This window comes from Podarcis tiliguerta, assembly GCF_965153285.1.
Source record: "Podarcis tiliguerta genome assembly, chromosome: 6".
Lineage (NCBI taxonomy): Eukaryota > Metazoa > Chordata > Lepidosauria > Squamata > Lacertidae > Podarcis > Podarcis tiliguerta.
Window position 1 is genome coordinate 23,213,325 of NC_139539.1, and position 24,620 is coordinate 23,237,944.

General features: G+C 42.2%; 2 protein-coding genes across 7 annotated transcripts in view; one reads left to right on the forward strand and one right to left on the reverse strand.

The window, feature by feature from the left end:
- The window catches only part of GHRH (growth hormone releasing hormone), a 30,886-nt gene extending 30,092 nt beyond the window's left edge, over window positions 1-794 (forward strand). For all 5 annotated transcript variants that reach the window (XM_083447148.1, XM_083447145.1, XM_083447146.1 and 2 more), the window contains 2 exons: window positions 68-199; window positions 484-794. In XM_083447148.1, coding sequence (XP_083303274.1) covers window positions 68-199; window positions 484-553 — 202 coding nt within the window. In that variant the 3' untranslated portion in view covers window positions 554-794. The remainder of the gene's footprint in view (window positions 1-67; window positions 200-483) is intronic.
- Window positions 795-1,558: 764 nt separating this feature from the next.
- RPN2 (ribophorin II) overlaps window positions 1,559-24,620 on the reverse strand; it is a 29,361-nt gene continuing 6,299 nt past the window's right edge. The window contains exons 5-18 of one of the 2 annotated variants that reach the window (XM_083446897.1): window positions 24,168-24,243; window positions 23,122-23,256; window positions 19,953-20,129; window positions 18,841-18,959; window positions 17,753-17,858; window positions 12,179-12,270; window positions 11,359-11,473; window positions 10,383-10,577; window positions 8,837-8,923; window positions 7,744-7,839; window positions 6,993-7,068; window positions 5,450-5,579; window positions 4,387-4,473; window positions 1,559-1,870 (exon numbers count right to left, since the gene is read on the reverse strand). In XM_083446897.1, coding sequence (XP_083303023.1) covers window positions 4,422-4,473; window positions 5,450-5,579; window positions 6,993-7,068; window positions 7,744-7,839; window positions 8,837-8,923; window positions 10,383-10,577; window positions 11,359-11,473; window positions 12,179-12,270; window positions 17,753-17,858; window positions 18,841-18,959; window positions 19,953-20,129; window positions 23,122-23,256; window positions 24,168-24,243 — 1,456 coding nt within the window. In that variant the 3' untranslated portion in view covers window positions 1,559-1,870; window positions 4,387-4,421. The remainder of the gene's footprint in view (window positions 1,871-4,386; window positions 4,474-5,449; window positions 5,580-6,992; window positions 7,069-7,743; window positions 7,840-8,836; window positions 8,924-10,382; window positions 10,578-11,358; window positions 11,474-12,178; window positions 12,271-17,752; window positions 17,859-18,840; window positions 18,960-19,952; window positions 20,130-23,121; window positions 23,257-24,167; window positions 24,244-24,620) is intronic. The other variant, XM_083446898.1, reaches the window with a different exon arrangement.

Here is a 24,620-nt window from a genome sequence, read left to right on the forward strand (position 1 = left end):
AATCTGAAGTTCATAACTAAGCAGGGGCTTCAAGACCTTCCACTAATCTACATCGTGCTGATTACAGGGAAGGCAACCTGGGGGATGAGGAACACGAATTCATGACCCGGAGGCAGTCTGACAGCATCCTGATGGGCAGTCGCTATCACCAGCAGATGGTACTGAGGAATTTCTTGGGAGCCATGTTGCAGAATCAAAGGTTAGTATGCAGATTCCCTTGAGTTCATGAGGTTGTAGGGAGAGTGGGAGAACAAGAGCTTTGCATGCCCAAAGAACAGGAGCTCCTAGGCCCAAAAGATCAGGTAGCAAGTGATGGAAAAGAACTCTGTCAAAAGCCTGGAAGGACATGTTACCAGTCAATAATGGTCAAGATGGGCAGGGAGTCTGAGAGCTTTGTATGCTCCTATGGCGTAATCCTGTCCCGCTGTAAACAAAATGGTTTACATTACATTAAGTTGTTTTATTTATATTTCCCCACCTCAGGTCTCAAGATATCAATGATGACCACTTGGAAGATTTTGTCAGTGTCCTAACCAAGTTAATGGAACTGTAAATAAGCTTTGTCCTGCTTCATTCTGGTCAGTGCCACTCCTGGAGCACCCTGCTCTTCTTTCTGCTTCTGAAGCAGTACAAAGAAACAGACATATTACTATGTGCACCAATACTGTCCAGAATGCCATCAGGAAAACAAAGTGTGAGGGACTTCTGTTCCCTGTGCTTACTACAGTTTGACTGTTGAATATGTAGCCTCACTTCAGTTTGAAAATAAATGCCCCTGATGTATTGCAATCATATATATATCCAAACTCTTTTTTTCCTTATACAGAATTACTGCATAAAGGCACAGAGTTGTGTGGTATCAAATATTAGCCATGGGGGCCTCTGCCAATGAATTAATTGGGAACTGACCTTGGGGTTCACTGGAAAGCATATGACTGACTTCTGATTTCAGGACCATGGACAGCTTTTACCCTGCACTATGTGCTGCTGCTAGAAATAAAGGGAACATCAACCAACCAAATGACTACAGCCAAAACAATGTTGGAAGTGCAACAAAATAATTCTGAAAATGCAGAAAGCCAAACCTTGGAATATAAGGGAAATTCACTGCACCAGCAGAAATGATCAGGGAGGAAAGGCTTAGGAGACCAAAAAGGCACACAAATGCAAGGAAAGTGGTAAGAAGTAGAAAAAGCACTTTCATCTAGATTGCCATTACTACTGCAAAGGCCAGGGCTGCTATCCGGAGAATTCTTTCAAATACGCACAAAAAGTGTGCCCAGATCTAATAGGGCAGGGACTGGGAAACTTTTTGAACCTGAGGGCTGTGCATCAGTGGTAGGTGGAGCAACAAATGTGTATTTTACCTTTGCACAGAACTCTCTATTCTCCATACAGGCAAGCAAAAGGCATTATCAGAGTTCAAAAGGACACATTTCAGCCAGTGGCTTGGGGAGGGTGTGTGGGTGGGGAGAGTCCAAACAACCAAGTGGCCTGTACAGATACAAGTCATAAGCCAGGCTGCACATCGGCAAACCCCTCACAAATTTACAGTTCATTTTGTCTCATCCTCTTTATTCAATAAAGGAGACAATAGGAAAACAAATTCTTGGAGCCTGACAATTTCTAAAATCGTTAGTGACAGGCAGGTGTTTATGCCATAACTCAAATCATTTAAACAGTCAGTTAAATACAAAATGTGGGGATTTTTTTTCTTAAAAAAACAAAACAAAACAAAATCATCCAACAAAATTCTTTTCCTTATTAGAGGCAATTCTTTTCCGTATTTTAAACTCTTCTTTGGCTCCTTCCCTCTGGAGCTCAAACTGGATTTCTTCCAAGTTTTTCTTTCTTCTTGCATCAGTGAGTTCTGGAAGGACACACAGAAAACTTGCAAAATTAAAAATGCAGATGCAGAATAACAGTTCCATGTATTAAGTAGATGCCCTCCTTTTTTGGCACAGTGAATATATAAATTGAGCATCGTAATGAAAATTATGATTCAGGGATGGCCAAAAGCTTGAAGATTGCACAAAACATGCACTAAAATGGTGTTTATGGTAAAACATGTAAATTGTTATAGCCCAGTCTACAGATGCTTACTCAGATGTCAGCTTCTACTGTATTTAATGGGTATTCCAACTAAGTGTGCACAGAATGGCAGCCAATATTGAGTTATTAAAACAACTATTAGGACAAAAAAAGGCAAAAACTGGTTTTTACTGATCAATATGAACTGACCATTATCTTTCTGAGCCCCAAGCAGTATAGTATAAAGTACATAAAGAACACCTGCATCTAAAGGATGAGGGTGATGGGTTACTAAGATAGCAAGGCTCTAAATTCTGAAATCCAACATGCAATGCCCCTGGACAACGGAAATAGGAATAACACACATATAGATGCATTTCTGATGCATTAAAATGTTGCTGGCAAGAAAAAACACCCATGCAAATATCTGCTTTTAGCTATGGCCCAGAGCATAATACTGAAAGCAACACGGTTTCTTAGATATTCAGTAAGATTGGGATACTTCTCTCCTGGTAGCTTCATATCTTTCCTTTTGCAAGTGAAGGGTGCTGCTTTCAGTATATTCAACAGAATGGTAACAGTAACCCTAATTTTGTAATACAAGAGATTATCATCACCCCTCCCCAAAATATATACATGGAGGATTGTAGCTAAGGCCACGTAGCATATTTGGGCCCATACGTTCCTGAAAATTTAAGAAGGGACAACTTCTGTGAAACAACTTCTTAAGCATCTGTGCTTTCAGTATGTGGACTTAGGAGCAAAACCCAGAATTTACAAGAATGTTTGCTTACATTATAAAGCAAAGGAGAATAAATGGCCTGTACATTCCTAAGTTTTATATCCACAATTTAGATTGGCTTCAAAATATTTCATCCATGTTGGCACCGTATCACCACAGAATCTGAGAAGCGGTGCTGAATTTGGCATTTTGAAAAAACCATCTTTCATTCTCAAAGAAAAACCTTTCTAGCCCTCATTGCTATTTAAAAAAAAAAAAAACTTTGAAATATGTGGGCAGTTGGCTGGTCAAAACATGGAAAACCTATAAGACAGCTTTCAGTACTCGAAGTTTCACTGCCCTGTACAGTTCTCACACTCTGTTCTATAACCCATTTTCATTTCTATCTGATCTGCCTCCAGCCAACATACCATATTCTTTCAAAAACAAATCTGAGCAGCAAAATTTTTTACATTTACCTAACTGGTACAACTTATTCTGATTACAGAATGAGAAGGGGTTTTTTTAAGCAAAGAGCGTGAGTATTTTGGCACCTAGCTTTCAGCTTCTAAGCTATTATATGCTTAGAAGGCTCTCCAAGTTCCTTTTCCCAGACCAGACAGAATGAATGGATAAAATATGAGAAATGAAAGTGTTACACACATGCAGAGGGGGAAAAAAATCAAATAGTGTGCCAGCCCACCCAATTTCACATAGTATCTCAGGGCAGAGATGGGACTTATCCACCACATGAAAACAATATTGGGTTTGTGAGACTTTGTGGTCAATTGAGACTCAAGCTTCCAAGTGTCTCAACTGTTCAAAGCCACAGGTGTGCAATCTAAATAAATATGACTATTCTTTACTTCTGCAAAGTACCAGATGGAGCCACAGCCATCCTGATGGGAGACTGCCTGGGAACCACATGTACATCCCCCTGGGCTCCAGGATGGAAGAAAGGTGGAATATAAATACATGAAATTTAAATGAAATAATAAAATAAATATGGTATATGCCTGACTGGAAATGTAGAAGGAGAAACAATATGTGGGATACTGGGCAGTTGTGCGGGGTGTGTGTGTGTGTGGTGGAATCAAGGATGACTGTTCTGCAGACTTTTAGGTGAAATCCTGTGCTGCTGGACCTAGCTATTGATGCAACACACAGGTATGATACTAAAAAGGCAGTTTAAGCCAGATCTGCAATTCAGTAGACCACGTGAGCCTCCTCAGTCCATTAATGCAAGGAAAGCAGGATATAAACAAAACATTGAATTTCGAGCAATTATTTAATTTTTAACTGATTAATTAACAAGCAGAGGTTGAAATTAAAACTTTTTTAAAAATGGTAAAGAGCCTTACTAAGCAAGGATGCTTGTGTAAGATGGCCATTAAGACATTTACGCAGGCTTGGAACACAACCAAGGTATCAAGGAGGAATCTGAATGGTGAGATGATAACTTGTAAATGAAACTTAATTTAAAAAATGTGCCCTTTGCCAGGTTCAAAGGCATACAAGGTGGGTGGAAAGAGGTTTCAGGTGAGGTTATGTTGGCTCAGGGAGAGGCAGCTGACGAGCATGAAATGGAAGCAGCTAGTATGGCTGGGCAACAGGCAACATCCAAGGACCCTTACTTCTAGGAAGAGCTGGTCACTAGCACAACCCCCTTTTACCGCAGCGTTCTATACTTTGCCAACCTACTGCTCTGTTCTGCAGCGATCCTGCCAAAAGGAGAGATGGGGAAAAGGTTCAGAGAGGACAGTAAAGGCAAGGACAGCAACGTTGCTCAAGGAACAGACAACACAGAGAAAAGAGAAGCATGCAGGCAGCAAAACCAGGCCTTCCAGAAACTCTACTGAGATATGGGTGAGCATCGAGGACTGCCACCCTTCTTGCCACCAGACATGGGTTCAGGTGACGCTGGCCTGGGCAAAGCCATGTAGATAGCAGTTTTACTGCATGGACTTTTATTAGACATTTGAGGATAAACTGAATTCTTTTATCTGTGTTGACAGCTAAATAACTATTTTAAGTTTTTAATAAAGAAAGGAATTGCAAACTTGATGCACCATCAAAACATGCCCAAAGCATTTTGATTATACTTTCGAGCTACTAGAAGTCCTGCAAGAAACAAAACAGAAACTTAGGCCTGCTTTTACTTTTTTACTACCTTCGCCACCACAGGAAGCCAACTGAAACTACATTTGCAAGCTCTTTTGTCTGTGTCAGCTTTGCTGTGCTGATTGGTCTCGACTGAATGGTTTCCCTCTGCACCATCCCTGACAACATTTGATGGCCACATGGAGGCCAAGCCGACATGTTGAAGTGGAAACACCCAAAATGGCTTACCAGGCTGAGAAGCAGTTTCTAGCCGACTCCATGCCTGCAGTGCAGAAAGGTCCCCTTCTGCATTTCTCTCAGTCTCCATAATAAATGCTTATAAGACAAGGTAGCAATTCCTGGTTCATTTATACAACATTAGGATATCCTAAGTCAGAGGTGGCTACTCTGTGGCCCTCCATTAATTACTGACATCACAAGCCAGTATGGCAGATAGGCATCTCTACCCATATTCTACCACTTAAGAATGTCAGCTAGATGTTCAGCTCTGGACTTCTTCCTAACACCCCACATTTAAATGATTGGTCTTCTACTCAGCCAAGCTCTCTTCAAGGGGACAGGTTCTGGTCGCCTTACCTTTTAACTGCTTTATGAGCCAACATTCTGTTGCCTGCTAGGAAAGTGAGGCTTCCCAGGATAGCCAGATACTTCAGGGTCTGAAACATGTTGAGTTGAGTCCAGTACACGTACATGAGCCCCAACATTGCTAGGAAAAGGCAAGGCATAGTGGGTGAGACTGAATTTGAAAAGGAGGTACATAATAAAAATCCACAGCAATGGGCAGCACACGATAACTGCATATTAATTCCCAGTGACTGGGTATTCCTGTCACATGTCTGGACCCTTGGAAAGGAAGACAATAATAAGCTTAAATACTGAGAAAAGTGCTAAGACCCCAAACCAATATCGCAAGCTGTCTAAACAACCCTCTATGCTTCTCAGGGTAGACAGGGAACCAACATCCCTGCACGGATATGGAAGAACCGAGAACTCTAGACTAGAAAAAATGAATCAGATGCTATAATGAAACTTGCTACATCTGATGCGTAGACATATTGAAATTAATGGACCTAACTTAAAGTCATGTTCATTAATTTCAATTGGTTTTACTCTTGAGTAATAATTAGTTGACTAGCACCCACTGACTGACCAGGAGGAATTCAACACAGCACTATGGCAATTATTCCACAAGCGCATGTAGTTCAGACAGAACAACCCCCCTTCTCCTCCCTCTGGAGGGTTCTTCTGACCCCACCCTGAGGCAATCGGGTGGGGGGTGGGGGAGCCCTGTTGCAGTAGCAGAAGCCCTTGCATGAGCTACCACTAACAGAATGAATCCAACCCAGAATTTCTAAAATAGTGGCACTGCTTTTTCATTTCACCAGAAAAATATGAAGTGATGTAGAATGTTAAAAGGAGTTTCCCCAGGATTTTAAAGGACAGTATGCCTCTCAGGAACACCAGGAATTACAAATACATGTTTCTTTATTTATTAATTACTCACCTTTCACCATAAGGTCTCAAGCGTGGGTTACAACAATTTTAAAATATAGTATTAAAACCAGTTTAAAACAAATTATAGTAAAGAGAAAAGAGTAGGTTCATATTTGTGTGTGTGTGTTTGTGTATCAGGTGCCAAAGCCATGTCCTGTAAAGGCAAAGCAATGTTCTCCGAAATAAGTTGCAAAGAGGCAACTGTCCTCTTTAGGCAAATAAGCAATGCTAGAAATTGGCTGCAGAGAACCTAAGCTTTGGCACTGAACAAGGAGCATAAAGCTAACTTAATGTTTTAAATAAAGGGATATAAGGAGGCATCCCTCAAGCCTCTCTTGCCAGAATTGTGGGCAGACCAAAGGATAAACAACTGAAATGAAAACTCTGAACGCGCTGTGCTATCAAATGCATCTAAATGGAAGCAAGAGAAGCCCAGTCTAATGACAGCTGTTAAAAATGATGGGTGACACGTGTTTCTGAAAGATTGGAGGAAGGGGGGGGGGAGGAATGAAGCGCTATTATGCCCATTATCGCTAATAGGTTGTGAGGCACTTTGTCATCAGGCTCCTGCCTGCAAAGCCTACGTGGAAAAGGATAAATAGGGAGGAATTTCTCTGGCACTTACTTGCATGACCCAGGTGAAAGATAATGGTGCTTGGAGCAAAGCTGAAGTTGGAAATGTTGGCTCCGATCTTTATCCACTGAAAAGGTACAGAACATACTTTAGACAAAAAGCCCTGAGGACAACCAAATCCAGATCATACCGACCTTTTCCGAAACAAAATTGACCTTCAGAAATGCTTCAAATTATAAAGCGTGTGTGCAAATGCTCACCCTCCAACACATTAGATTTTTCAATTTCACTCAGAAAATAGAATTTGTTTAAGATATGTGGCCCAGCATTCAAACGTCTAATTGATCGCCACGTAAGTCTGGGGTCTCCCATATGGAGGCAGAAATTTGGGAGTGTAGAGATTTAGCTAGATGAACCTCAGGGTCCCTTTCCAACACCACAATTCTATGATTCCAACAGAGCTATATAAGGGGGATAGATTTACTGTAGATATGTAAGGTGGGGATTTAGATATACAACCTGATGCTCTGCAGATCACTACACAGCCTGTCACTCCTGACTACTGGCCATGCTTGCTGAGTGTGATGGGAGCTGTAGCCCAAATAATCTGGAGGGCACCAGATTGGGCAAGGCTGAGTTTGCAGTGTTACTGGACAGCGAGCACTAGGCCACACTGCAAAAAATGCTAGCACTGCCCCTTGAATATCTTGCCATAGAGTTGCACTACTCTATTGCACAGAAGCTGAGAAGGTGGTATCAGTTGTCTGAAGGCTATACATTGGTCTGGATATGAGAAACTTACCAGAATAAAGAGCAAAAGCAGTGGGGAGAGTATCATGGCTGTGAATGTGTTGGACACCACGGTGGGAGGCCTCTTCTCAGGTTCTCTGAACAGGTGCTATAAAGAGGAGTTCATGGATAAAATGTGTAAGAAGGATAACTCTGGAACCACGATATCCACCCGCATCAAAATGATACATTCTGGAATCTACACATTGAGGCTGGGGCTTCTATAGTCTGCTGAGTGACATAAGAGCCTCTCTTCCAATTGAGGTGGCTCTCTCCTTTGTGTGCCATCTTCTGACAGGGACCTACTAGACATCATCCTAACACACTTCCCAATGCTGGTTTGGCAGGCTGTCCAGGAGATGAGTGTGCAAGACATTTTTTGATAAAATGGCAGAGAAGAATGCAAGTTTAAAGCAAGTGGGAAGTGCCTCAGTGGTTCAGACATGTGTTAACACCTGAGGCAGGAGGGAGGACAAGAAGACAGACAGACAGGACAATTATGCTGACTCAGCATGTAAACCAAGTTCTATAAACACAACATTTAAAAGGGCAGATTCCTCTAAGGCCAGAGGACTTTTAAAACAACTGCTGAAATACAGTGGTGCCTCGCAAGACGAAAAGAATCCGTTCCGCGAGTCTCTTCGTCTTGCGGTTTTTTCGTCTTGCGAAGCAAGCCCATTAGCGGATTACCTGCTAAAAGGCTATTAGCAGCTTAGTGCTTTAGAAAAAGGGGTTGGGGAGCGAAAAAAACCCTCAAGAATCGCAAGACATTTTTGTCTTGCGAAGTAAGCCCATAGGGAAATTCGTCCTGTGAAGCACCTCTGAAAGCGGAAAACCCTTTCGTCTTGCTGGTTTTCCGTCTTGCGAGGCATTCGTCTTGCGGGGCACCACTGTAGCTAAAAACAAAACATATAAGTAGAGCAGTGATGGGTCACCTGTGACCCTCCAGATGTTGCTGGACTATAATATCCATCATCCCTGCTCACTGGCCATACTGGCTGGGGGTGATGGGACTTGGGAGTCCAACAATATCTGAAGGGCCACAGGTTCCCCATCCTAGATAGAGAAATACAGCCAACTTATCACCTGGCTCCTAACAGATGTACCTGTATCTCCGGCTTGGGAGTGAAAAGACTCTTTGACTGGACTGTGGCTGGAGCATCTTCTTCTGGGAACTTGATGACAACATCAGCCTGAAGTGAATATTATATGCGCATATATAAGTGGAATTACTAGATGAAGATTTACACCTCGTGGAGAACATATAATACTAACATAGCTTAATTTGCAAAAAAGAACTTTCCTTCACATTCTAAGTACAGTGGTACCTCTGGTTATGTACATAATTCGTTCCGGAGGTCTGTTCTTAACCTGAAACTGTTCTTAACCTGAAGCACCGCTTTAGCTAATGGGGCCTCCCGCTGCTGCTGCGCCGCCGCCACACGATTTCTGTTCTCATCCTGAAGCAAAGTTCTTAACCCGAGGTACTATTTCTGGGTTAGCAGAGTCTGTAACCTGAAGCGTATGTAACCCGAGGTACCACTGTAGATTAAAATAGTTCTTCCATAAACAATGAGATTGAATTAAGAGTTCGCCAAACCCAACCCACCTGGTTACATTCATATACTTGTTAAAACTACACAAGTAAAAACATTCAATGTGTATTCATTCTGTTAATAGGTAAGGGCAAATTTAAAGAGAGAAATTCTCATACAGGCTTGGAAGCTATTCTATTTTGTGTATGCAGATAAGACCAAAGGAAACAGGAAGTTCTGCATAAAGTTAAAACATTACAGTTTTCCAGTTCACATTGAAGGTGGCAACCTTTCTCAACAGAATTTAACCTGAGAGTGTTGGATCTGGCCAGATGCAGTTTCATGATAAGGATTTGCACCAGACCAACTTTCAAGGCCAGAAGGAGTAACTCTTCAACAACTTTACAACAGGGAATATCATAACATTGTGATTTTTTAAAAGGGTCAAGACAGATGAGGTAACCAAGTGGTTACTGGGTACACCAGGCTTCCTCACCCTTGGCCCTCCAGATGTTTTTGGCCTACCATGATACCTAGCTAGCAGGACCAGTGGTCAGGGATGATGGGAATTATAGTCTCAAAACATCTGGAGGGCCGAGGTTGAGGAAGCCTGGGGTACACAGTCAAAATACATTAACATAAATGAAGTTACCTCATTGTATTTTTTTAAAAAAAATTCTCTTCTGCATCCAAGCAAGTTAAAGCAAGGGAAAACACCTTTGTTTTCTGCGTGCAAAAGAAATAAAGGACGGGCTCAAGGCTTAGAATAGACCAGTAGTAACTTCCATTAGCAACTCTGAGCAGAGAACTGTGATTAGCTTTGGGGGATGAAATATAGTGATGCATATGGCAGAGACACCTCAAGTTACATCACTACACTATTTGAGGTAGCTTGTTAAGCACACTATATCCCGACAGGGGAATGGTATCAATTTCTATTTGCCGGCTCTTTATATGCAGAAAAAGCATGCAGCAATCTGTTTTATTTGTGTCTGAGACAAGCTGGTTCCTTGAAATTACACCTGATATGGCGATCCATCTGCCAATCATTGCAGCTACTTCTCTCTGCAAAACACTAAAACCAAAGGAAGGGCACAGTGCAAATGGAGCAACATACCACATTCCAGAGGATTGGGTTTTCCAAAGTAGCATCCCCAATGATCAAGTACAGGGTGTAGGTTCCAGAGGCGGAATCAAACTCCGTCTTTCTCTCTGAAGTGTCCAGTTCAAACTTGTAGATGTTTTTGCTGTCTGGTTCTGCAACAAACACCACCTCCTGCCCAGTCTTTTGATTGTGAAGTCGCACAAAGGTCTGAAGAGGAAGAGGCGATTTTAAACTCGTGCTAGCATTCATCTCCTAACATCCATCATAAGGCTTTGGGCACCACCTCACCTCTTTCAGAGCTTGGAATGAACTTTCCAAATGACTGCCCATCGCCGGAAACACCGCTAAAGAAGCCGTTGCAGATTATGCAGGGCTCAGGGGAGGAAAGTTGACCACCTCTTTCTGTTTTACATTCTGCACCTTTACTATCATAATGTAATTAGAAGGCTGTATATTGTCACATGACACCCACTTTTCCAGAGAGGAATTTAGGACCTGATTCCAGCTGGAAGCAAAGATCCCCACCACAGGATACTTCCCAGAATGTTTTTAGTGGATCTCTAGTTGTGCCATGTTTTCTACCATAAGAAAGCACAGAGTGACTTTTTGTAAAACTCCAATGCATTTTACACTAGAATATGCATTTTATGCACGCAGAATATGCATTCTTTGTACACATGTTGGTATGTTTTTAAGTGGAGAACTGTATCTCAAAGGATCTGGCTTGCTGACTGAATCCAGCCCCCCTCTGCTGCTCTAGAATACTGCAATCTCCCCCTAATAAATTGCATCTCACCCTAATAAATTGCATCCCCTACTTCAAAACTGTTTATGGCAAGTTTGCGGAATTTCCCCTCAAACTTTTCTGTCACCATCTAATTCAGAATGAACCAGCCTCGGAAAAACCCCTTCCAAAGGGCTGCCTTGACAAAGTGATCTCTATGGGTAGCAAGCACGCACAACAAGGTAGCTGTGTGGACCAGCTAACCTGGTGGGGGATGAGTTCTGCTCCAGTGTTCACATCGACCAGCTGGAAGGACAAGGCAAAATTCTGATGGCTGTCAGCAGTGAAGGATCCTTTGGCTTTGGCTGGGTACGTGATCCTGAAAAGGAAAAAAATAAAATAAAATAACGAAGTGTCGCTGAGGAACTTGTACCAGTTGCAGCATACTGACAGGTGAGAGAGCCTGACAAATCTCAGACCAGAATGTTACCCTTCCAGTAAATGAGTGAGACATGATAAGAAAGCTGTTTGTTTGGAGCTGGTTATGCTGCCCCCCAAATCTGCTAGAAAGGAAGATGGAGTGCCTATGTACAGGTTGCTAATTGCCCACCTCTAGACTAACCATACAGTGTCAATTTCAGGGGTATTTGCTTTTGCAAATCTTGGGAACTGACCAGATTTTCCAAGGAGGGAAGGAAAGAGACTCAAGCACACCACTGAAAGATGACCATTTCCCCCAGCATGTTCAGAAAGGTTGGGGTGAAGATGGATGGGTGGAGACTGAATGGTTTGGGTTGGGTCAGGACTGGAATGATGGAATGCCAATACTGCTTTAAATGTATCATGTGAATGTAGCCAAAGTCAGCGATGGCAATCGGGCACCCCCAGATTTTACATGACTACTGTCTTGGAATGTGATAAAATTCTAACCATTTTTAGTATATAGGCATTTGTGCTTATCACAAACACTAGCTACCTAAAAAAACAACCAACCAACCAACCAAACAAAAACCCTTGCCATGAAAAAAGGTTAGCAAAGAGCCTGGATTCAAAGTCCTGCCCTTCTGAATTACTGGCATTTTACCTGGTAGTTTTTGGTGCAATACTCTGGTCTTTATCCACAGTGAAGAGATCCACATTTGAAATGCCAACTTCTGTGGAGACCTTGACTTTCAGCTGCAAATAAGTAAATATAACTGTAAGGTGCAGATAAAGCAAGGTGCTGAATGCTGACATTATTATCTACTTTTATCCTGACCTTCCACCAAGGAACTTAGGGTGCCATCCATGCTTCCCCCATTCCCACCTCTTTTTATCTTTACAGTCACCATGTGATGTAGGTTAAGGATAGCAACCAGTCCCCCAGAATGTCAAGTGTGAGAGCCAGTGTGGTGTAGTGGTTAAGAGCGGTAGACTCGTAATCTGGGGAACCGGGTTTGCGTCTCCGCTCCTCCACATGCAGCTGCTCGGTCACCTTGGGCTAGTCACACTTCTCTGAAGTCTCTCAGCCCCACTCACCTCACAGGGTGTTTGTTGTGGGGGAGGAAGGGAAAGGAAAATGTTAGCCGCTTTGAGACTCCTTCGGGTAGTGATAAAGCAGGATATCAAATCCAAACTTCTCTTCTTCTTCAAGATCATCAAGCAAGATTTGTGGGGCTTTCCCACTATCTAAACTGGGGTTTCCCACTATCTAAATCTATCCAGCGCTTGAGCCACTATACCAAACTAGCTTTCTGATGACAAAATTCCATTCCATTCTGATAAAGCTGCCTGCAGAAATTGCTGCCGTAATTTTTTTTAAAAAACTGCCTATATATTTCTCTCTTTTTAAAATGCAAATAATAGAAATGGGTCCCTTTTCTTAAAAATAATCATAGGGAAGCCAACTAAACACAAACAGGCACGTAGACAGGATTGTAAAAGCTAATCAGAATAGTACTAATCTATAGGAATCAGTGTACAAAAGAGAGAAGTGTAGACTGATCGGGTAACAGGCTCCCTGCACACTGCAAAACATCAACATGTGCATTTTAAAAACAATCCATTTGTGATACTACTAATAAAGTCTTACAGAAAACAAGCTGGTGCAAAGGTCATTATTAACAGCAGGGGGAAGATATTCTAGCCATGGGAATGGTAGATGACCACTTGTGCAAGCTTATTAGCAGTGACAATAAAGTCAGAACAGCCTGCCAAATACCCCCACAACAAGTGCATCCACTTCTAGCGCAGAGGCCCAGGGCACAGAAATGATGATGCAATCAGTGAGGATTGGGCCTGTTACATCTACCTCCCTGAAGCTCAGCACTGGCACCCCACAGAGATGTGTGCTGAGCCCAACCTGTACTCGTTGTATACATATGACTGTATTTCATCTGATCCATCCACTGTAATCATAATGGGTCTAATTACAGGTGGAGATGAATCAGCGTACAGAGGGGAGGTTCAAAAAGCATCTACATGGCGCTTAGAGAATGACTTGCCCCTAAATATTAGCAAGACAAAGGAGATGGTGTTGGACTTTTGGAGGAGGAGGGAAACTAGCCCTGTTGTATATTAGGGGGGGGGGTTGTGTGTGTGGAGAGAGTCTCTTCCTTTTACCTCTTCCTAAGGTAAATTCCTGGGAGTTTACCTTAGTGAAGACCTCACTTGGAAAAACAATATAACTCAGGTGGTTAGGAAGGCCCAAACAGAGACTCCATTTCCTCAGGGTCTTGCACAAGAACAATGTTAAACAACAATTGATGACCTCCTTCTACTGGTCCACAATAGAAAATGTCCTCTCATATCGTATCATAGTGTGGTTTGACAGCCACGGACAGCCACGGACAGAAAGTCTTTACAGTGGGTGGTGAACACAGCACATGATATCATGGGCTGTCCCCTGAGCCCGCTAGATGACATCGCAAAGGATCATTGCCTTAGAAGAGTGAGAAAAATACTCAGGGATGATTCACACCCTGGCCAGCACCTCTTTAATCTTCTACCCTCGGGCAGGAGATATAGAAGTAAAATCAGGCTAAAAAACAGTTTCTATCCATGGGCTAGTAGGCTGCTGAACGGAAAATAATATAGTGCAACTGACTTTCAGGGTTGATGTGTTGTGCGACAAGCACACAGAGTGCAATTAGATCGAGTGTTTGTGTGTGTGTGTGTGTGTGTGTAGGCTCGGTTAATTTCATTGTACAAAGGTTGTACATTGACAATAAAGGTATTATTATTAGTGTGAAGAAGCACTCAGCAAAGGACCTGGTGATACCAGCATGGCCTGCATAAATGACGTATGCATGCTGCATGAAGGCCAAGATGACATGGATGCCACTGCCCTAGATCAGCCGAAACAGAGCCAAGTGCCCATTGGAGTTAATCCACAGTGACTTGAGTGGACCAATGGAGACACCAAATACCTCCAGGAACAGGTACTTCATAACATTAATTGATGTCTACCCCAGATACAACACCACATACCTCACAAAGCACAAGAATGAGGTGCTGGAGAAACTTGTAGTGTTGACCAGCAACAAGTTCCAGCAGAAACCAGACATAATTCACACTGGCAATGGGGAAAGAAATGGAAGCGTTCTTCAAGCAACCAACAGGGAACTGAGCACCAGATCACAGTACCAGGTGCCCCCCAAAGAGAACCAAGTGGCAGAAAGAAAGAGAAAGACTCTGGTAGACATGGCGGGAACCATGATGCTAGATGACAACCTTCCCAACTCATTTTGGCAAGATGCAATCATGACGGCTACTTACCTACAGGACCAACTGCCACCAAAGGCAATTGAGACGACCCCACAAGAGATGTGGCACTGGGCAAAACCAAATTTAGGCCAAAGTGACATCAGAGCTCATGTGTATGTCCCAAGTGAAAGGTGCTCGAAACAAGGAGTCTGCGTGTCTAAAGATGTCTTGGTGGGGTACGGTAAAAAGTGCAAAGGGTACAGAACCCACCAGCCCAAGACGTGCAAGGTGCTAGTAAGCCACAGTGTTTACTTTGATGAAAGATCCAGAACAGGCAATGTGGAACCAGCAAACACTGAATAAATCCTACCTGCAAGCATGAGCCAACACAAGGACCCAGACCAACCAACCAATCAAGAAGTAGAAATCTCAATGAGCGGGTCTGATACGAGTGTGTGTGCTGACCCTGTTCAGGAACCGGAGCCAGAGTTCAGAAGGACAAGCAGAGCAACAAAGGGAATACCTTCCCGCACACTCTCCTATGCAGTAATAGCATGTAAAGTCCTCACCTAAGAGACTTACAGGAGCAAGGGATTACAGAGCTAATGGATGCAGGTGCATTAACCAAGTCACAGTTCAGGGATAACTACTGCAATCTCCTGAAAGGACAGGAACTCATGGAATGACGCATCTGCTGTTCAGAAGGAGTGATGGAAGCTCGACGGCCAAGATCACTCAGTTTCTAACCTAAGGGTTCATTGTCCTGCTAATAAGACAGTTAACCAAAGTGATGGTGGAGGTACTGCTTAGCATTATCTTTACAGAGGCAGGATGGCTCAGGTAGCGTTGAGAGACTTTTCATCTGTATGTTTGTTGTGTCTCCCTGCTATGTACGAGGCCTGAACCTTATAAGAAAGACAAAACCTCTCTGCGTATTTTCCCCTCAAATTACACAGGCTCATGTTCAGGATTTCTTATCAACGTCTTTAACAAGTGCAAGACACCCACTGGAGCCCACTGGCATCTCTCTCTCTCTGTGTGTGTGTGTGTGTGTGTTTGTGGGCAATCCATTTCAGAGAAGAGGAAAAAAGGTGACAATGAAAACTTCAAAAACAGCTACCATCCACAACAATGAGAACGGACCAAAAAGAGTGCACAACCCCTCCAAACAACTAAAAATATGCAATCCCGCCCCAAACAAAAAAGAGCACCCCCTAAACTTATTTAAATAAATAAATATTAGGATATACTGGGACCCTTGGCAAGCACCAAGGGGGAGACAGGGTTCAAGGGCACCTTGATACATTGGACACTATTTGGGAAACTCCAGCACTAGGAGATACTAAGTGGGGTTGATACTAAGTGGCTGTCGATACTAAGTGGGGTTGACGCATAACAAACATAGAAAGGTAAACTTCTTCAAGCCCCAAGTGCAACGGTGTATATGCATGCAGCTTCCTCTCTTGTTGTTCTGTGTAGCACCAAGCACACTGTTGTACAAACAAGTAAGGATTAGGATTGCATAGCACCATTGAAAAAGCATGGCTGCTTTAAAGTGTGTTTGTGTGTGTGTGTGTGTGTGTGTGTGTGTGTGTGTGTTACTCATACAACACACACACTAATGTCAGGAAATGCAGTCACTTTCTGCTTAGCACGCTAGCCTCCAAGTTTAGATCATAATTGTCAAAAATTCTGGTGCACTAAGTAAAATTAATGCTAATGACAGCCTCTAAAAAGCAGCTCTCCCGACAGCTTTCTCCAGGAACAATGTGGCTTATTATGAGGCCGTGTTCGTACAAAGCCATCACCATTAATGCACGGCCACTAGCCCTCATCCATGCTTCCAGAGTGTTTAAGCAGCACCATCAATCCCCTTCTGATGCTTGAAGGGAGATTATTACTCCAATTACCACATTGATTTTGATATGTATGGCAGAGGTCAGCACTTGTAAACAAGTGCCTTCTTCGAGCTGCTCCACGCTGAGTGAGCAGCAAGACTTAAATGCTAATTTTTCAATTAAATAGGCAATTGAGGGCAAAAGAGCCCCAAACCAAAACATGTAGCGTAAGCAGCATTTGAAGGAACCTACACAAACACCAGTTGCTTGCAGTTACTCTAACTGCTGTGACTTTAGAAATAACATCTTTTTAAAGGGAAACTGGAGAAAAATAAGATGCATAAAAGAGATATACATAACGCACCTCTGGTTCTTACACAAAGATAAGCAGATACTTCTTGTTTTAACTTTATATTAAAAGTCAAATGTTAATAAGGAAAACACAGCTCCTCTCCACACCTATATCATTAAAACTTAAATGAGCAAGGACCAAATATGATTTAAAAACCTGGTCTTTCAGCAAAGGCCACAAAAGTCAGGGAATGAGAGGTTAACGGTCAGCAAGCAGTACAAAATACAGCAAGTCTTTTCAGAACAGGGAGGTTGCTTCCTACATGAGAGAGATAGCTTGCTTGAGAGGTGCCATTTTTAAAAAAGTTTGAACCCTTGCCTGCAGTGTTGCTGGGCAGTTTCTCTATTCATTGTGCCTCCAAAATAGACTCCTTAGTAGCTGAACTTCAAACGGACACCAGCCCCAGCCAGCATGGCTAATGGTTCCAGATGAAGAGAGCTGTCGCCCAGCAATATCTGGAAGGTCATAAGTTCCCTCCCCTCTGAACTATAATTTTGCATAGGAAGATGCGGAGTCAAGGTCAGGGGTATTGAAATAGGCTGCTAGGTGGGTCCTGCCCCCTAACAAATCATTTCAGGCTTTAAAATCCATGATGGAAATGTTTGTTTTTTTTAAAAAAAAATTGTCTCCGTTCATTTTTTATCTTTTCCATTTTTTTATTATTTTGATAAGTTGCCCTGACAATGTTTTTAACCTCACAGGGTGGGATACAAATTAGTAAAAGAAACATTTCCAGCTAATATAAATCAACTTGGCTCCAAACGCATTCAAAACATATACCCACCTCAACTTTGTTTGCAATAAAGCGACTGTCCCCATCGACGCTGATTGCGAAATCGTAATACCCACTGGCAGGCTTGACACTCATGAAATTCAGCTCAAAGGCATTTCTGTTAACAGAAGAACAGTGGTAAAATTGCAGGATATTGGTAGCCATGTGTCAAACAAAAAGGCATCAGAAGGTGAGATGGTGCTTCTGGAACATATTGCTTCAAATAGCAAGCCAATGAAAAGAGAAGCAGCTAGATAAAATGGACAGAGGAAAGCTACACCGATTCTAATATTGTTGTTGCTGGCATCTACCTGTCTTGCAAGACAATGGAGTCTCTGGGGGTGAAGTAGCACCAAAGTGACCAAAACAAACAAAGGTAGAGTCACCAACTAAGAACATAACAGCCACTGGATCAGGCCAATGGGTCATCTGTTCCAGCATCCTGTTCTCATAGTGGTTGACTAGATGCCTGTGAGAAGCCTGCAAGCTGGATATGACCTCAACAGCACTCGAGCCCCTTGTGCTTCCCAGCAACAAGTATTGAGAGGTACAATGCCTCTGAAGGTGAAGGTAGAACATAGCCAACATGGTTGGCAGTCACTGACAGCCTTCTCCTCAATGAATTTGTCCAATTCTCTTTTAAAGCCATCCAAGTAGGCGGCCATCACTGTCTCCTGTGAAGTGAGATCCGTAATTTAAACTATGTGCTTCATGAAGATATACTTTCTTTTATTGGTCCTGAATCTTCCAACATTCAGCTTCATTGGATGTTCTGGTGTTATGAGAGGTAGAGAAAGAAATCACAAACCAAAAAAAATCACAAACCTGGTTGATGCTTTTGGAATATGAACAAATAAACAAAGCACCTGATCACAGCCTACAGAGTTGTTCTACTCTGAATTCGGGGGGAAACCCCAAAACAAAAAAACTAGTTAAGTAACAGTATGCTTGAGGAACATGTGTATTTTCTATCTGCCCCAGTTTCTCTCAGTTCTTCCTAGGGTACCAGAAAATAGACAATTCAAAACAGACTGTCTTCTGTACACACCCTGAAAAAAATAAAACTGAAGCCAAAATAAAACAAAAATATATTTCCTTACCCAGACAGGGCAAACGCAGACTGTTGAAGGACTGTGGCTTTAGTAGCAGCAGATTTTGCATGATCCAAGGTCACACTTGCCTGAGTCAGGGGCTGTGACATAACATTGGTCACCTGGAGCTAGAGAATGAGAAAGACCTGCAAGATTAGATTATTTCCCACAACCACAGCAACTGAAGTTTACCTGCTAGATAGCAGACCCGTTTTGTGTGCATGTCTGCCAAAAACTAATATCAACTTTTACCTAGCTTTTTACTGAAAGCCCATTCATGCATCTAGAAGAAGGTGGTGAGGATAAGGAAGCACAGTCACATCAGTTCCATGTCTAATATCTACCGCACGGAGCAGGAAGGGCTGAAAGATGCTATTGAGTATGCTTGGCTGAGTATACTTGGCTGATGCTATTGAGTAGTGGGCTGGAAAGCCCACTAACATAGGTTTCCTGATTGAGGGCAGGCTTGTTAAGAGCCCTCAGGTGCCTCAAGCCTCCTCAGTCCTCCTGCTCAGTGCAGAATGATCAATGGTGGAGCATGCATACAGACTTCCCTCCATCGCTACCTTTTATGTGATTAAAAAACAACAACACATAATGAGGGGCAATGGTTTCATTTGTGCATTTGTAATTCTATTTGTATGCCCCCTTTCCACAAAAAGAATCATGCTCAAGGGGGCTTGCAACAAAGAGAACAGAAATACTTCTCAAAGTCAACCATCTTAAGAACAATTTTGTAGCAACATAATAGCAAATACGACAACATATCGAAACATTTTAGTACTACAAATATAACAAGATTACATGAACAACATTACACCTCTTGGCGACTGGAAAAACAAGGAAGCATTACAGTTTCACCTGGATCCTAGAAACCCCCATTCCTATTTCTGCAAGTTCCAAATTTATACTCTGCTCTATCACATAGACTAGCCCTCTCTATCTGACCCCTGAGGCTCTTGAATACACTTTGGATAGTGGTTCATGACCCTGGGCATGTAGACTGTCCCCGATTTATGACACAGTTTCAGTGCTCTCTTCCCTAGGCAACTGTTTTAGTTCTCAGACTCAGGGGAATTATAGGTCAAAGTAACACAATTGACCACAGTCTAGCAACTCACCTTAAAAATGGGCTGGTGGTGGGAGACGGCAGCAGGCCCATCAGGGACTGCAATGACTGGCAAATGGTAACGATTCTGGGAAAGGGAAGCTGCAGCACAAGCCACACTAAATGCTTCAGAAAGAATCTCGAAGTTCTTCTTGCTGAAAATTGCATTCACCAGCTGGATGATTTGATCCTGAAAAAGGAAAAGTCATAAAACTATGAAACATGAGCAGACTAAAGGCCCTGGAAGCCAATGGGTTAGAGGAGAGGAAGAAAGAGGGAGAAGCAATGCAATGTTCTCTTTTAATAGAGAGTAGGCAATAGGAATTAAGACAAGAATTTTTTTTTATTATACAGTGGTACCTCGCAAGACGAAAAACTTGCAAGACGAAAGAGTTTTTTGTTTTTTGAGTTGCTTCGCAAGACGAATTTCCCTATGGGCTTGCTTCGCAAGACATTTTCTTAAAACCGTCAATGCATTCCTATGGGAAACCGTCAATGCATTTCCTATGGGAAACTGTGCTTCGCAAGACAAAAAAATCACAAGACGAAAAAACTCACGGAACGAATTAATTTCATCTTGCGAGGCACCACTGTAGAAGGAAGTACAGTGGAACCTCTACTTATGGACGTAATCAGTTCCGAAGGTCTGTCCGTAAGTTGATCCGGGTCGCTGGTAGAAGCGCTGTTGTGCACAGATGCATTCGGCATCGCGCTTCTGCGCATGTGCAGACAGCGGCAGCCACTTCTGCGCATGCATGAACCATGGAAACCCGTATTTACTTCCGGGTTTGCCGCGGTCGCAACTTGGATCGGGCCCAAGTAGAGGCAGTCGTATGTAGATGTTCTACTGTACAACACATTGTCTCTCCTTTAGCTAATTTCTCACTCTAGCCTTGCCTCCTGTTTGGGCCTAACTTCCTAAACTAGATACGGGTTGTTCCCTTAAGTATAGTCACATTTATCCTTACAGACAACAAGGAAAAAAGTGTTTGGGGGATGATGGGCAGAATGAGCGGGGGAAGGGCTGTGGCTCAGTGGTTGAGCATCTGCCTTCTATGTACAAGATTCTAGGTTCAAATCCCCAGCTTCTCTGTGTAGGGCTGAGAGAGACTCCTGCCTGAAACTCTGGAGGGCCACTGCCAGTAAACAATACTGAGCTAGATGGATCAATGATGTGGATCAGTATAAGCCAGCTTCCTATGTTCCTATTATTGGTTTGTGCACCCCATTTCCTCATGTTCCTGCAGCTCAGTAAACAGTCTTCAAACCCCTGGGATAGATCTTCTTTGGCTCAGATAATTCACCCCTGCCATCACTGTTTCAAATGGAATGGCAAATTGCCATACCCTACCATGGGTTCAAATAATTCCTGAAACTGGCTTGAAAACTAGCATCGCCTTGTTCAGTTAAAAAGAAGTTGTTTTCTTTTAATATTGGTTATTATTTGAAACAAAAGAAAATTTATATGCAAAACAACAACAACAACAACAACAGTTTCTGACAACATAATTTTTAATCCATACGGAGTAATTATCTTTAATAGGGCCAATTTTAGAATTAAATTTTTTTTTAAACCATTGTTTGATGCCTGGCAGTCTATAATTTGCCACCTTAGATTTGCCTGAATGATGGTGTCAAGCACAATGGCAAAAGAGTGTTTCCACATCAAGTTTTTTTTTTGCAGAAAAAGGGTGACTGTAAGCTCCCCATTGATAACCTAGGGCATTTTCAGCCTATTATCATTTATACTAGAATTAGAGATGCTAGACATTAATTGTATTTTCAGTTCAGAGAAAAAGCTTGATGATTAGGATCTTAACCTACCATGGGGAAAAACATGTCCCAGGGGACAGCACATAAAAGCTCTACAAGTCTGTCTCTACTTTATGAGGTCACCAATTAAGGCCCTGATCAATCATATTTTTTTAAAGCAGAAACTCATTTACAGTCTTTCCTGTTAAATTTATTAAAATGCACTATTTCCATCATGTCACTATGGCATGCCCAAGCACATAAGGCATTTTAAGAACCTAAATCTATTTGTTATTTTATGCCGTAAAAATAACTCAGTTTGCCGCTAAAGTTTAGAAAATGGATTCGGTTTAGATTAGAAATTCTGGCTTTCTTTATCCCTGACCTCAAATCACCACGAAACTTTTCCTGCCCCAACTCTCACACAAACACATGTTAAAGTTAGCTTTGCATGCACTGAAATGTACAGGTTCCTTTGGAAAATTCTGCATATGCTCATAGCATATTTTTGATCTAGATTTTTCTAGGGGTGAGGAAGGTCCAAAAACAGGGACAGACACACCTAATCCAAAACTGCCATTTTTTAAAGCTCTGCATGATTGAACAGACACAATGGGCACAATCTAGGTACACCCATGCACTGCTCAGTGGAGCCCCATCTCCTCTCCTCTTCCCTATGTCCATGCACAGACACGAGAATATTGCACCAGGTAGGGAGAGAGAAGAGGTGGGAATGATTTTAGAAGGCAAAACTCCCTGACTCCCTATACATCATGATGCCTGCCTATGTACCCATGCACATTCACAGGTGGTAGAGGGTGGGGTGATGCATGCCAGAGCTCTACTGAGTTACATCAGAATCTTCTGAGTGTGGGAGCTGCACCCTGGTGGGAGTGGATTGTATCCACTGGATGCAGGCATTAGTGGGGACACTCTAAACACTCTGCTGTGCTCATCATCAGGATAATTCGTGGGTGGATATGTCATAATCTTTCCAGGCACATCCATTAAAATACCAATGCCTTGTTTCCCTATTCCAATTACTTTTGGCCTGGGGACTGTTAAGAAGTCACTGGTACATGACTGGGTAATATGTGCTGCAAATGCACAGCCAACCCTTTTCAGTCAGATCAGCCCTACATTGTTACCCTACCTCTGTGCTTTACACCCTCCCATTACTACAGATCAATACAGCTATTCTTCTGCTACAAGGCAATACTAACATTTATTTTGATAAATGAAAGAAAAGCTGTTCTGCTAAGAGAGTGGTTAAACGATGGCAGATATTACTTCGCCCCTTCATGCATCAGTTCAAATTCTTCTACTTCAGCTTTGCAGTTTATGCCTGAATAAATAATTATTCACACACATCTTATCCAAAAAATATACAGTACTGTAGATCAGGGAAAGAAGCAGCATCCAATGAGTACCTCTTTCATTGCTGGCTCTGTCCCTACATGGTCAGAGAGTTTGTATGTAGCAGCCAGAAACAATGCAGTTGCTTCAAGTCCTTCTTCAAACTGCAGATAGACCCCTCCAAGGTCATCCAGTCGGGCAACAAGATCCTAGAACAGGATTATAACAAAGAACTTTGCAGCAGTTGAATGACAGCCACCAGGGCTGCATTCATACAACCGTTTATTCGGTTTTCCTGACATTTCCCTGATTCTTATACATTGTATTTAAACTTTCACATGATGCAAAAGCCATTTCCAGAAATATAGCAGAATGTAGGACAAGTTTAGTGCTTATTTCTGTGTTATTTGCAAACGGATTTTTTCTGGAAGCAAATATGAAAATGAGCACCATGTAGTCTCTCTACCACTACACAGGGTTGTTCTTTATTGAGTAAGATTTATATACCATTTAATCATCAAAACCATTTAATTACTGCCGCGAGGGTCAAGTTGCTTTTTGAAGGAAAGCTGGAGTGAAGTATGTGACTGTCAAGTTAGACAGTTAGGTCAAATGCACACAATATATTTAAAGCACATGGATTTTAAAGAATCCTGGGAGTTGTAGTTTCTTAATGGTGCTTGGAACTGTAGCTTTGAGGGACAAACTACAGCTCCCAGAATATCTTTTTCTGGGTGGGGTGCATGACTGTTATAGTGGTATACATGCACTTTAAATGTATGGTGTGGATGTGTCATTAACAAATTCCATCATTTATGGAACCCTGGTTATCTTTTAACAGGAACAGGGGATTCTCTGGATTGGCCCCAAATTATGGAATGCCGTTCCCTGACTGAAAGACGACTTGCCTGGCTGTGTTTTTTGGAAAGCAGACTCTTCTTTCCATCAAGCATTTGGAATGGATGGAAGCTGAGTGCTGTTTGATCTTTCCTGTGTCTTTGCATGGTTTTGTAACAAATTTAACTGTTTTACAGCATGGTTTTTAACTGATTTTATATTTTGGGTCATGAGCTGAAGGGTGGGTCAACCATAAAAATAAACAGACACCTGTAATAAATACCTCTATCTCTTCTACAATGCCTCTTAAGTCAGCTTGCTGGGACAAGTATGAAGCAGTCTGCAAAGCCTGAATTGTTCTGAAACAACAGAAACCAGAGTATGAGGAGGAGAAAAGACTAGATACAGATATAATTTTCACCAGTTAAGAGCAGACTACTGGCCTCATCAGAGGTGTCAAAGATATTCGCCAAGAACAGAAACATCAAATAAAAACCATGAACTATTACTGTCTGTTGAGTCAGGGAATGAAAGTGCCTTTGGCAGAGGGTTTGAATGGAATGGTACAGACCTTTAGCTGACATCTTATTGAATTGGAAGAAATTCAGTATTATACCCTAAGCTAAAGGTTTATTTATCTAACTAAAAAGATTTACACAACACTTAATAAAAAAAATATTTCCATGCTGTTTACAATAAGTGATACAAAATAGTCATAAAAATACCAATAAAATCT